The 12,712-nt window shown below is 46.2% G+C and overlaps 1 protein-coding gene across 1 annotated transcript in view; it reads left to right on the top strand.

The window, feature by feature from the left end:
* FAM20A (FAM20A golgi associated secretory pathway pseudokinase) overlaps nucleotides 1-11,507 on the top strand; it is a 65,831-nt gene extending 54,324 nt beyond the window's left edge. The window contains exons 5-11 of the mRNA XM_023211960.2: nucleotides 4,669-4,761; nucleotides 5,570-5,685; nucleotides 6,217-6,397; nucleotides 7,415-7,524; nucleotides 8,396-8,477; nucleotides 8,960-9,019; nucleotides 10,610-11,507. Coding sequence (XP_023067728.1) covers nucleotides 4,669-4,761; nucleotides 5,570-5,685; nucleotides 6,217-6,397; nucleotides 7,415-7,524; nucleotides 8,396-8,477; nucleotides 8,960-9,019; nucleotides 10,610-10,874 — 907 coding nt within the window. The 3' untranslated portion in view covers nucleotides 10,875-11,507. The remainder of the gene's footprint in view (nucleotides 1-4,668; nucleotides 4,762-5,569; nucleotides 5,686-6,216; nucleotides 6,398-7,414; nucleotides 7,525-8,395; nucleotides 8,478-8,959; nucleotides 9,020-10,609) is intronic.
* Nucleotides 11,508-12,712: the final 1,205 nt, after the last annotated feature.

The following is a 12,712-nucleotide window of genomic DNA, read 5'->3' as shown; positions in this document are numbered from 1 at the left end:
TCTTGAACTCCTGACCTCAGGTGATCTGCCCGCCTCAGCCTCCCAAAGTGCTGGGATTATAGGCATATGCCACCATGCCTAGCTAATTTTTTCTATTTTTAGTAGAGATGGGGTTTCACTGTGTTGGCCAGGCTGGTCTCGAACTCCTGGCCTCAAGTGATTGCCTACCTTGGCCTTCCAAAGTGCTAGGATTACAGGTGTGAGCCACTGCGCCTGGCCTAAATGGGTGTTCTGACTGCTCCAACAACTGGCTATTCCCCCAATCTCTCTCCCTGTCCTCGGGCCTCCCTATTCCCTAAGACACACAATATTGAAATTAGGCCAGTTAGTAACCCAACATGGGCCTCTAAGTGTTCACATGAAAGGAGTGTCACATCTCTCACTTTAAATGGAAAGCAAGAAATGATTCAGGAGGCTAGTGAGGAAGGCAGGTTGAAAGCCAATAAGCTGAAAGCTAAGCTTTTTGTGCCAGTTAGGCAAGTTGTGAATGCAAAGGAAAAGTTATCGAAGGAAACTGAAAGCGCTGCTCCACTGAACACACGAATGATAAGAAAGCAGAACAACCTCATTGCTGATATGGAGCAAGTTTAAGTTATCTGGGTAGAAGATTAAACCAGCCACAGCATTCCCTTAAACCAAAGCTTAATCCAGTGCAGGGTTCTAACTCTCTTCAATGAAGGCTGAGACAGGTGAGAAAGCTGCAGAAGAAAAGTTGGAAGATAGCACAGGTTGGTTCATGAGGCTTAAGGAAAAAAAGCCATCTCCATAACATAAAAGTGCTAGGTGAAGCAGTAAGTGCTGATGGAGAAGCTGCAGCAAGTTATCCAGAAGATCTAGCTAAGATCATTGATGAACGTAGCTACACTAACCATAGATTTTCAGTGTAGGTGAAACAGCCTTCTATTGCAGGAAAACACCATCTAGGACTTCCCCCATAGCTAGAGAAGAAATGTCAACGCCTGGCTTCAAAGATTCAAAGGACAGGCTGACTCTCTTGTTAGGTGATAATGTTGCTGGGGACTTATGTTGAAGCCAATACTCAATTACCATTCAAAAAATCCTCAGGCCCTCAAGAATGATGCTAAATTTACTCTGCCTGTGCTCTATAAATGGAGCAAGAAAGCCTGGATGACCACACATCTGTTAACAGCATGGTTTACTGAATATTTGAAGCCCACTGTTGAGACCTTACTGCTCAAGGGGGGAAAAAAAAGATTCCTTTCAAAATATTACTGCTCAATGGTAATGCATCCAGTCACTCAAGAGCTCTGCTGGAGATGTCCAAGGAGATTAATGTTGTTTTCATGCCTGCTAACACAACATCCATTCTGCAGCCCCCAAATCAAGCAGTCATTCTAACTTTCAAGTCTTACAATTTAAGAAATGTATTTCATAAGGCTATAGCTACCACAGTTAGTGATTCCTCTGATGAACCTGGACAAGGTCATTTGAAAACCTTCTGGAAAGGATTCACCATTCTAGATGCCATTAAGAAAATTCATGATGATGCATAGAAAGAGGTAGAAATATCAACATTAACAGGAGTTTAAAAGAAGATTGATCTCAATCCTCATGGATGGCTTTGAGGGGTTCAAGACTTCAGTGGAGAAGGTAACTGCAGATGTGGAAATAAAAGAGAACTAGAATTAGAAGTGGAGCCTGAAAATGTGACTGAATTGTTGCAATTGCATGTTCAAACTTGAACAGATAAGAAGTTGCTTCTTTTTTTTGTATTGTTTTGTTTCGTTTTGTTTTTGAGACAGAGTCTCACTCTGTTTCTCAGGCTGTAATGCAGTGGCATGATCTTGGCTCACTGCAACCTCTGCCTCCCGGGTTCAAACAATTTTCCTGCCTCAACCTCCCGAGTACAGGCATTCGCCACCATGCCTAATTTTTTTGTATTTTTAGTAGAGACGGGATTTCACCGCATTAGCCAGGATGGTCTTGATCTCCTGACCTTGTGATCCGTCCACCTCAGCCTCCCAAAGTGCTTGGATTACAAGCGTAAGCCACCATGCCCTACCGATAAGGAGTGGCTTCTTATGGATAAGCAAAGAAAGTGGTTTCTTGAGATAGAATCTACTTCGGGTGAAGACGCTGTGAACATTGTTGAAATGGCCACTGCTGCGACCACCTCGGTCGGGGAGACCCTAACCCAGCAGCGCTAGAGGAATTAAACACACACACAGAAATATAGAGGTGTGAAGTGGGAAATCAGGGGTCTCACAGCCTTTCAGAGCTGAAAGCCCCGAAACAGAGATTTACTCACATATTTATTAACAGCAAGCCAGTCATTAGCATTGTTTCTATAGATATTAGATTAACTAAAAGTATCCCTTATGGGAAACGAAGGAATGGGCTGAAATAAAGGGATGGGTTGGGCTGGTTATCTGCAGTAGGAGCATGTCCTTAAGGCACAGATCGCTCATGCTATTGTTTGTGGTTTAAGAATGCCTTTAAGCGGTTTTCCGCACTGGGTGGGCCAGGTGTTCCTTGCCCTACTTCCGGTAAACCCACAACCTTCCAGTGTGGGTGCTACGGCCACAGTGCTGCAGAGATTTTGTTTATGGCCAGTTTTGGGGCCAGTTTATGGCCAGATTTTGGGAGGCCTGTTCCCAACAGGCCGCAGAGGATTTAAAATATTAGGCAAACTTAGTTGATAAAGGAGCCGCAGGGTTTGAGAGGATTGACTTCAATTTTGACAGAAGTTCTACTGTGGGTAAAATGCTATCAAACAGCATTGCGTGCTACAGATAAATCTTTTGTGAATCGATGCAGCAAACTTCATTGTTGTCTTATTTTTAAAAGTTGTCATAGCCTCACCAACCTTCAGCAACCACCACCCCAGTCAGCAAAAAGATTTTGACTTGCTGAAGGCTCAGATGAGCCTTAACATTTTTTAGCAATAAAGTGTTTTTCCATTAAGATGTATACATTTTTCAGACATAATGCTATTGCCTATTTAAGACTCCAGTATAATAAAAACATAACTTTTATATGCATTGGGTGGGAAACCAAAAAATGTGCAGGAATGACTTTATTACCACAGTTGCCTCACTGCGGTGGTCTAGTAGCAAACCTGCAATAACTCTGAGGTGTGTCTATACAAAAATTGTTCAAATTAACCAGCTTTTTTCCCAAATGTAATGCAAAACCCTCCAACATTCAGTGATAGGACCAACTTTACCTATTTTTATACCACAACCCAGCATAATCTACATTTTTATAAAATTCAGTCCAAAATCTAAAATAATATCATTTTAAAGTGTATTTCTTGAAAAATTATGTGGTTTTTATTTTTCTGTAAGTAATTTAAGGTGAACACCATGTTTTTCCTGATTAAAGAGAGAATGTAGAACGTTATCTTTGGAAAATACACATTAGGAACATAAAGATTTATATTTTTAAAATGCAATGTATAAAATATAATGTGCAATGAGACGTGCATTTGTGCTTCTCAAAGTAGGAGAGGCAGTGATATAAAGTAAAAACAACCTTCAAATTTAAAATCACTTCTATCTTATGTCATATGAAAATGAGAAAATGTTTTAGAAGACCCTAAAGGGTGTCTAAGAGATGATATGTTCCTATAGGTGGGACTCAGAAATTAAAACAAGACTGGGAAAACGGATTGTCCTTGCTAGCCTGGACATCCAGTGACGATGATGAGAAGCTGGTCAGGCCTGAGCACGGAGGGCTGTGCTGTAACTGTGGCTGCACCTTTTAAAATAGAATCTCTACTTTTGGCAGCACCTCACTGTGGTTTCCAGGACTCACTTGTGTTTTTTGGCAAAATGCACATCACAGTTTGAATTGCCAGTGTTTCTTATTTATAGCTTTCTGCAACGTTACGTTTATTTACATTTAAATTGCTTTGCAGTCATTTTAACAGCCCCACACAGTGGATTATAAAATTATTCGAAGATCATCATTCTTCCATGTTTATTAGCATCAAGGCAAAGTCAGCCTAGAGGCCAGAACTCACACCACGACGCCCTTAATGATTAGGAAGCACTTTCCTGAATGTACACACCCAGCAGGCCCCACCACTCTCAGGCAGCCTGGTGCTTTTCAGGAATTCATTAGAGATATAATGTATATAAATCAATATCCTCTGCACCAGCTGCCCTCAGCCCTCATGATCCAGCTGTGTTTCTCTGAGAGGATGATGGCCCACGTATTTCCCCCACATCCCCCTAAGACCCAGAACTTTTCTGTTCTTCAACCCCAGCATACTAAATTGCATTTCTGGGCCACTTTTCCATTACCAGTTCCTGGCTCATACCCCCACCTTTCTTCATCCTTGGACATCTGCGTCTATACCACCTCTGGTTCTGCTAACCATTCCTCTCTCTTCTGTTTATACCTGCAGAAGAATGTCTATTTCTTCCCTCTCAACTGCTGGGTTTTGAAAATAATCAGCCACTGTCACCAAAGCTTCTTAAGTAGGAAACTTGGTATTGCTGGTGCCTGCAAGACAACGTCTTGCAAGAAGCCCGTCTCCTCCCACTTTGCATGTCTTCTCCTGGCCAAGCCGTGCCATCGCCTGTGTGTACATGAAAAGCATAAAAGCCTGTTTTCCCTTCTCACTGGTCACGCTCATCAGCTCTCTTCTCAGGCTCCAAGCTGAAGTCTGAGTCCAGGGCGTGATTCCTTCCTTCCTTCCAGACAGCAGCGAGATGAGGAGACGCCCGTGGACTTCTTCTACTTCATTGACTTTCAGAGACACAATGCTGAGATCGCAGCTTTCCATCTGGACAGGTAGGGTCTGGCCCCATGGAGATGGTATTGCCTGTGAGGACCAATCCTCTGGGAGGGGTGACTAGACAGACCCTCAGATGGGAACTCCCTGGCATTTCTTCCTTCTGGCTTTTTATCTTCTTCGTGCCTCATCGTGGTGTCTTTGAACCCAAACTGTCCCATGCAACCCCCTAGATTGAAAAACACAAGGCCGTTTAATGAATGTAATGAACATTCATTAAAGAACGATTTACAATGAAAAGAACAATTTATAAAGAACACGTTTCCCGCCATGCTGCTTGGGCCAGTTGCTCTAGTTTCCTGATCTGAGAGCGAGGAGAATGCACCCACCCCTATTTATCCAAAGAGTCTCACTGTTATATTAGGTGAAAGCACATTCCTAAACATTCCAGTTCCTCTATTTGCTCAGTCATTGCTACCCAAAGTGTGGTCTGTAGCGTCATGGGCACTTCCAGGAAGCTTTGTAGAAATAAAGAACGTCAGCCCCACCCTAGAGCCACTCAGTCAGAGCCTGTATTTGAACAAGATTGCCAGGTGACTCACAGGAACACTGAAATATGAGAAGCACTGACCAAGAACACAGATGGGACGGTGGGAAGGTTTTCCCAGGAGGCTTGATAGAATAAGGATTCATTTTCTACTCCACCTCCACTCCTTTAGACCTAGGTTTAAAGGCCAGAGACCCACCTCACTGGCCACCCTCTTGGGTACACCAACCAATTCCTAATGTGCACTGGCCGGGGAACAAAGCTCCTCCTCCTCAGTCCCTGATCATCGCTCAGATGCAACACAGCTTCCTCTCTTGCAGGATTCTGGACTTCCGACGGGTGCCGCCAACAGTGGGGAGGCTAGTGAATATCACCAAGGAAATCCTAGAGGTCACCAAGAATGAAATCCTGCAGAGTGTTTTCTTTGTCTCTCCAGGTAGAGTACTGGCCCGAGTGATATTCCGGGTCTGAGTACATGGTAAGCCAGAGTGTCCACCCCTCCATTCATCAGTGGCCTGACACCCTGCCGCCAGCACTATCCATTGCTGGGATGGGCGTATGAAATTGTAAGACACTCCCACCGTCGTCTGCCTGACCATAACACAAGATGAACTGTGGATGGGAAAGGCTGTGTGTGAGATGCTCCCTAGTCTGTGTGGGCTAGGGACCCTACAATGCTGGCCTCCCCAGAACCAGAGGTTATCCACCCAGGGTAATAAACAGTGTTCTACTCATAAGGATAGAATGTAGTGAGGTTGGGACATTTGAAAGCAGGTACCCAGGAGGTTCAGCTTAGTAGCATTCACACCCTCACTTCTGGAAAAGTCAGTGTTTCCTTCTTCTGTCTCTTCCCAAGCTCTGAGTTCAGGATTTCCCTTCCCTCCCAGTGGATTTCCTAGGGCAGGAAGATGTCATGCCTCCAGAGCCCTCCTCTTACTCCTTCTCCTCTCTCCTCCCCATCCTCCAGCCAGCAACGTGTGCTTCTTTGCCAAGTGTCCATACATGTGCAAGACGGAGTATGCTGTCTGTGGCAACCCACATCTGCTGGAGGGTTCCCTCTCTGCCTTCCTGCCGTCCCTCAACCTGGCCCCCAGGCTGTCTGTGCCCAACCCCTGGATCCGCTCCTACACACTGGCAGGAAAAGAGGAGTGAGTTGGTCCCCAAGCCATACAGCCCAGTCCTTGACAGTAGCCACAGATCCTGTACCAGGGACTTGTCGCTAGCTTGGCTTTGGAATCTGAAAAGCTGCCTCAATACTCCTTTGCCCCATTTCATACTGATCCTGGGATCAGCAGGCCTGGGTCTGTTATCTCCCTTTAGTTCATTTATTCAGTTCTAAAGAACCTTCCATGTACCCAACACTAGGTGCTATGGATACAGAAATGGACGACTCAGACTCTCCCCTTAGGAAGCTCCTTGGTCTAGTGGGGAGGACAGACACGTAGCCAGATCATGAAAACACAGCACAGCACTCGCTATAACCAGAGTGCACACGAGAATCCCACGGGAGGGATACCTGGTTCCCCTGAGCAAGCCCTGGGAGGCCAAGGACGTCACGCTGTATCCCCAGGACCTAGCACCCTCCCTGGCACGCAGCAGGTACTCCACACTAGCTGAGTGAATCGATCCATCAATCAAGCCATCATGATTGTAGTGGGGAGAGAAGTAACCAGGCAGAATTTTTGGAGGACATGACAGATCCTGAGGGACTCTGTGAAGGCTGAGAAGAGCCCTCGGATGAAAATGGGCATTGGAGCATTGTAGGCAGAAAACCGTGTGAGAGAGAAAGGGCAGGAACAGCCCATGGAGGTGCTGAGTGGTGCAGGAGCCCTGGAGGGCCAGGGTCCAGGAGGCTTGGTGAGAGGGACTGTGGAGGAAGGGACGAGGAAGCAGGTGAGGGTCACTGCCCCCTCCGACATCTCCCCTCTGGCATGCAGTGTCCCAACCATGGGCTCGGTGTCCACCAGAGTGAAAGGACCCAGAACCTTATCACCATATGGAATATGCATGTCCTTGCCCAGGGTCTTTCTGAATGTGAGAAGCTGCCACCGGCCCAGCGCAGGATCAGGGAGGCAGGGGTTGGAAGGCGGGGGGAGGTGTGGGGAGACCCCCCGACACCCTGCCATCTTGGCTTTTCCAGCCCCAGGACTTCTTCTCCCCCTCAGGTGGGAGGTCAATGCCCTTTACTGTGACACAGTGAAACAGATCTACCCGTACAACAGCAGCCAGCGGCTCCTCAACGTCATCGACATGGCCATCTTCGACTTCTTGATAGGTAGGTCCCCACACGCAGGCCCCCGGCAGAAGTGGGCTCTGCTGTGTGGCAGGGGTTCCCTGTGACCTCGTGCATAAACTTACAACCTGGCTCATGAGGACTGAGTAACTCTGCACCTCCCACAGCCTCAGAAGTGGCGGAGGTCCCAGAGGACAGAAGGTAACAGGCTCGCCTCCCTTCAAAGAACTGGAAGAAGCTGAAGGGGTCGTCACTCATAAGGCAGGGCCTGAGTGGGCATCAGATTGGAAGTTGTATGTTCATTTCACCAAGTGAGGGGACACCAGGTAGGAAAGGAAGAAAGTACCCAACAAATATGTAGCAGGGAGGGTCTCAGGCGAGGCCACAGACACACAAGACTAGTAATTCCACCTTCCAGGCCCACAGGGACTTCTAGGGAGAGCAGACACATGAAGGTGGCCACCACACAGGAGCTTAGGTCCGAAGCAAGTCAGACAGCCGGCTCATCATCGTGCCTTTCAGAAGTTTAGCTGTGTCTGTTTACTATAACCAGGCTCAGCTGAGGATCTCTGGGCTGAGGAAAGCCAGTATCAATATGTACACAAGGTGCAAAGGTGACTTTCTGCACGTTCAAATCCCTGGCCAAGGGCTGGGGCAGGGGCAGGGGAAGGGGCAGGGATGAAAGCCTTAGACTTGAAACCAGTCCATTTAGGGTTTGCTCGTTTCGCTTCCTTCTCTCTCCTGCGGCTGCTTCACCGATGGCGCTGGGGAAATGGTAGTGTGAGGCCCAGCTTGTTCAGACCCCTGCCTCTCAAGTGACGACAGGCCTCCATTCCCTGGAGAGAACTCAGGTCAGGAGCACCTGACCCCCTGGCTTGCTGGTCCCGGTTCTGAGTCCTCCCCTCCTTCACAGGAAATATGGACCGGCACCATTATGAGATGTTCACTAAGTTCGGGGATGATGGGTTCCTTATTCACCTTGACAACGCCAGAGGGTGAGTGTCCCCACATGTGTTCAACACTCCCCTCCCAGATGTGCTGCTCTGTGCAGCCAGCTGCTCGGGGGAAACAGATGCCCTGCAAATGAGGGCCTCCACCACCACGTGCCTTGTCTCCTTCTAGCCCTGCTTCTTCCATTTCCTTCTTTCTCTTTACCTTTGCCAGTACCACTTGATTCTCCTCCAGCCTGAGAGCACTCGTGTGCCCTCTACTGAAATAGGGTGAGGTTTTCGAGAGCAAAGTGCATCCTCAGTGGCTGGCCCTCTGCAGCTAGTGAATGAAGGATTGTTTAGCTCTAATATCTCTGTACAGAGGCTTTTGTGATCTGACTGCGGAGAGGAGCTGGAGAGGCAGCTGCCATGATCCCTGGCATTTTACCCCAATCTCTGATTCACAAAATACTGAGAGGGGAGAGGAAGCCTCAGGGGAATGCGAAGGATGCTGCCAGCCACCCATAAAAGCCTGTTTCTCCTCCTAGGTTCGGACGACACTCCCATGATGAAATCTCCATCCTCTCGCCTCTCTCCCAGTGCTGCGTGTAAGTTTTCCTGCAGCAGATAATATGGGCAAGGAATAGCTGTGACCCTTCATGCTGCTTGCAGCCGAGGTCTGAAGGGCTTCATCAGTTTTCACTGGTCTAGGACATAAGTGCGTAGAACGACATGAACTGCCTTATTTCTTACACATTTGTGCACTGCATGACATCTCAGCCAATGACAGACTGCATATATGATGGTGGTCTCATAAGATTGTATTAATAATATGGTATTTTTACTGCATTTTACAGTTTTACTATCTTTTCTGTTTATATACACAGCTATTCACCACTGTGTTGTAAAGGTTTGTAGCCTACAAGCAATACCCTATAGCCTAAGAGTGCAGGAGGCTACACCATCTAGGTCTGTGTGAGTGAGTGAGTACACTCTGTGATGTTCACACCGTGACAAAACCTTCGCTTAAGGAAACATTTCTCAGGACATATCCCCATCACTAAGCGATTCATGACTGTCCTACAACTACCAAAATTTCCCCCACATTTGTCTTTTTCATCTTTCCACATAGGATGAATTAGGATTTAATCCTTTAAACCTTTCAAGTGCCAACTTTAATCGGCGACCCACTCAGATCATCACCTATTTTTGCAGTCTGCTGGGTTTTGATATTACTAATCAGACCTCTGCTTTGCCCAGCATTCCTATCAGCTCATAAATATGACTACTTGATGACCATCTAAGCAAAACCCGATTAAAGTCCTGTAAACCTGCGCAGACTGGAAGAAGGCACAAAGGCCCTTGCTTGGCCACCATTTCTCTAGAGAATGTCTAACTTACTCCCATACTTCTCCGGTGTTTCAGCCAGGCTTGTAAAATAGACCACCTGCTCAGCTGCAGTATCCAGAGCTGATTATAAATATGATATTCACACCTAGCAAAAACATCTCATTTGTTTCCAGCTGGAAAATTTGGAGCAGAGCATGCGTATTCTTCATCTACGTCTCAGGTTAAACATGCTTCCCTCTGGCCTCCCTTCCCTGCCTCCTGAGCAGGACTGGATGAGCAGTACCTGTTTATGACAGAAGTCAATTAAGCTGCTTACGCATCAGAGTCCAAGTCAGATTCCCACATAAAAAGAAACTGAAATCCTAAAGATGGGTCCCACCACATTTTCACCTGTGATTTTAAAATCTGACACACACAAATAAAGTTAGCAAGAAACAACTTAAAGGCTGGCAGTACTGAGGGCTTTTGAGATGGCAAATAGCTCATCATTTCACCTACTAGAGACTTCTCCCATTAGCTTTAAATCTCCTTGAAAAATCTAAGTGTCACTTTGGTTTTGATTCCCTTAGCGTTGTCAGAGAAAATGCATATAGCCCGGCATCACCGTTATCAGAGCACAAATGGCTATGCAGGCTCTTGAGCAAATGGCAATTGGGCAAAGGACTGCAAGATATTGGATTTTGCCTTCCATTTATTCTCTTTTTTACCTGGTTTCTATTAAAATGTGCCTGAGAAGACACGGGGAGAGGCACCAAGAGTATCAGCTACAACAGCTATTTGTGGGGAAAGAAGTTAAGTTCAGGCAAGTTATTTTCTTTACAGTTGCTTATTTGGTTCCTATTTTTCAGGATAAAAAAGAAAACACTTTTGCACCTGCAGCTGCTGGCCCAAGCCGACTACAGACTCAGCGATGTGATGCGAGAATCACTGCTAGAAGACCAGCTCAGCCCTGTCCTCACCGAACCCCACCTCCTTGCCTTAGATCGAAGGCTCCAAACCATCCTAAGGACAGTGGAGGGGTGCATAGTGGCCCATGGAGAGCAGAGTGTCATAGCCGACGGCCCAGTGGAACGATCGGCCCCAGACTCTGGGCAGGCTAACTTGACAAGCTAAGGGCTGGAGGAGTCCAGTTTCAGAAAATAAACCTGGAGCCAGAGCAGCAGACTCGAGTGCAGACCCTGCTTCTTCACCTCCACCTGTTAATGCTGGAGGTCAAGTCAGCTAGGAAGGAAGCAGGGTATTTTCTCAAACAGCAAGTGGGGTCCACAGAACTTGATCTTTACTCCGGTGCACTGCTTCTGTCGTGCATTGCCTTGCTCTGTTTTTCCCAAAAAGCACTGGCTTCAAGGCCACAGATGATCTCCTGAGTGCACTGGGAAATCTGGGTATGGGTCAGGCTTGGCAGCTTTGATCCCAGGAGAGTACTAACGGTAACAAGTCAAATAAAAAGACATCAAGTGGAGACCTGACTGTTCTCAGGATCCTTATTCTATCTACAACTCAAAGATAACTCCCAGTCCAGACAAAACACCTGGCCTATCACAAGCTGACTAAAAATCTACACTTTGGGCCAAGGCAGGCAATAGTAACTCTCAGACAGGTTCAAATTAGACCTCACACTTTTGACTCACATTCTAGTCACTGGCCCCATCTGAATAAGTAATCCCTACAGCCAAGTGATAGAGCAACTTCTTAGAAGATGATTACAAGTGACAAAAATAAAATAGGGATTTGCTCACAATATCAGAAAAGAAGTGTTCCAATCTGAAGAGTATTACAATTGAAATAACATCAAATATGTCAAACTTACCAGCCAGTAACAAAATAAATAATCACAATGAAGGAAAAAAAAAGGAAAGTCCTCCAAGGTCAGGATGGCATGGTAACAGGCCTAGCAGGGACACAAGCCTGGAATAAGACAGGAAAGAGCCAAGGCTGACCACAGCCCACCAACCACAATCTTCTTCCCTAAGACCCCAGGACTATCCCTGACCCATCCCCAAAAGGAGAAAGGGACTATGTGGAAAGGTGAGGCCCTCTAGATGCCCCTCCCTGTGGCGGCTGGCTCAAAAAAGACTAAGTCAGGTTTTTTATTGAAGCCTCCCTTAAAAGTAAGTGTAGTAGGGATTCCTTGTCTCCTCTACCTTCTCCCTACTGACTTGTTGGTATCTGAAACTCCTTTTAATAGGAGGCTTTGTTGCTTATTCCATAATTAATGACCAAAAACACAAAGGACAGGAAGGTCTTCATTCCAGGGAGTCACTAGTCAGTCAACAAGTAAAAATGCCCGATTTCACCAAATCAACTTTTCCAGTAAAGGCCAGAGGTTCAACCACTGTAAGCATGAGAGGGGTAGAATGGAGCTGTCACTAAAGGGAGTACAAGGTCAAGAACCAGAAATGCCTCCAAGCTTTCTGCAGTGTGAGCAAACATAGCCTCGACAAGAAAAATAACATTTCTGACTCCTTGGTACCCCCACATTACTAGTATGCTGCCCCTGAACTTTGTGTCTCTATAAAATCACTACCATTCACTGAGATCTGACCATGTGAGGCGCTTCACCAACGTTACAGAAGCAACACACAGGTTTCCAATCCTCTCCAACATAGATATAACCCCCTAACCTCCAATGTGCATGGAAGAACTTTAAGGCTCAGAGAGACTAAGCAAAATCACACAATTTAGTGGTTTAGACCTATTCCAAAGTGTTCTTTTCACTGTAACAAAAAACTCAACAGTATCCCACCCAATTTATGAAGTTATGTATTTTTTTGTTGTTAAAAAAAACAAAAAAATCAGCTAGACATGGGCTCACACTTGTAATCCTAGCATTTTGGGCCTAGGTAGGCAGATCACTTGGGCTCAGGAGCTCGAGACCAGCCTGGGTAACATGGCAAAACCCTGTCTCTACAAAAAATACAAAAAAAAAAAAAAATTTTTTTTTTAAATCA

This window comes from Piliocolobus tephrosceles, chromosome 16 (genome assembly GCF_002776525.5).
Source record: "Piliocolobus tephrosceles isolate RC106 chromosome 16, ASM277652v3, whole genome shotgun sequence".
Classification (NCBI taxonomy): domain Eukaryota; kingdom Metazoa; phylum Chordata; class Mammalia; order Primates; family Cercopithecidae; genus Piliocolobus; species Piliocolobus tephrosceles.
Note: the sequence above shows the minus strand (reverse complement) of the source record. Positions and strands in the feature narration are given on the sequence as shown.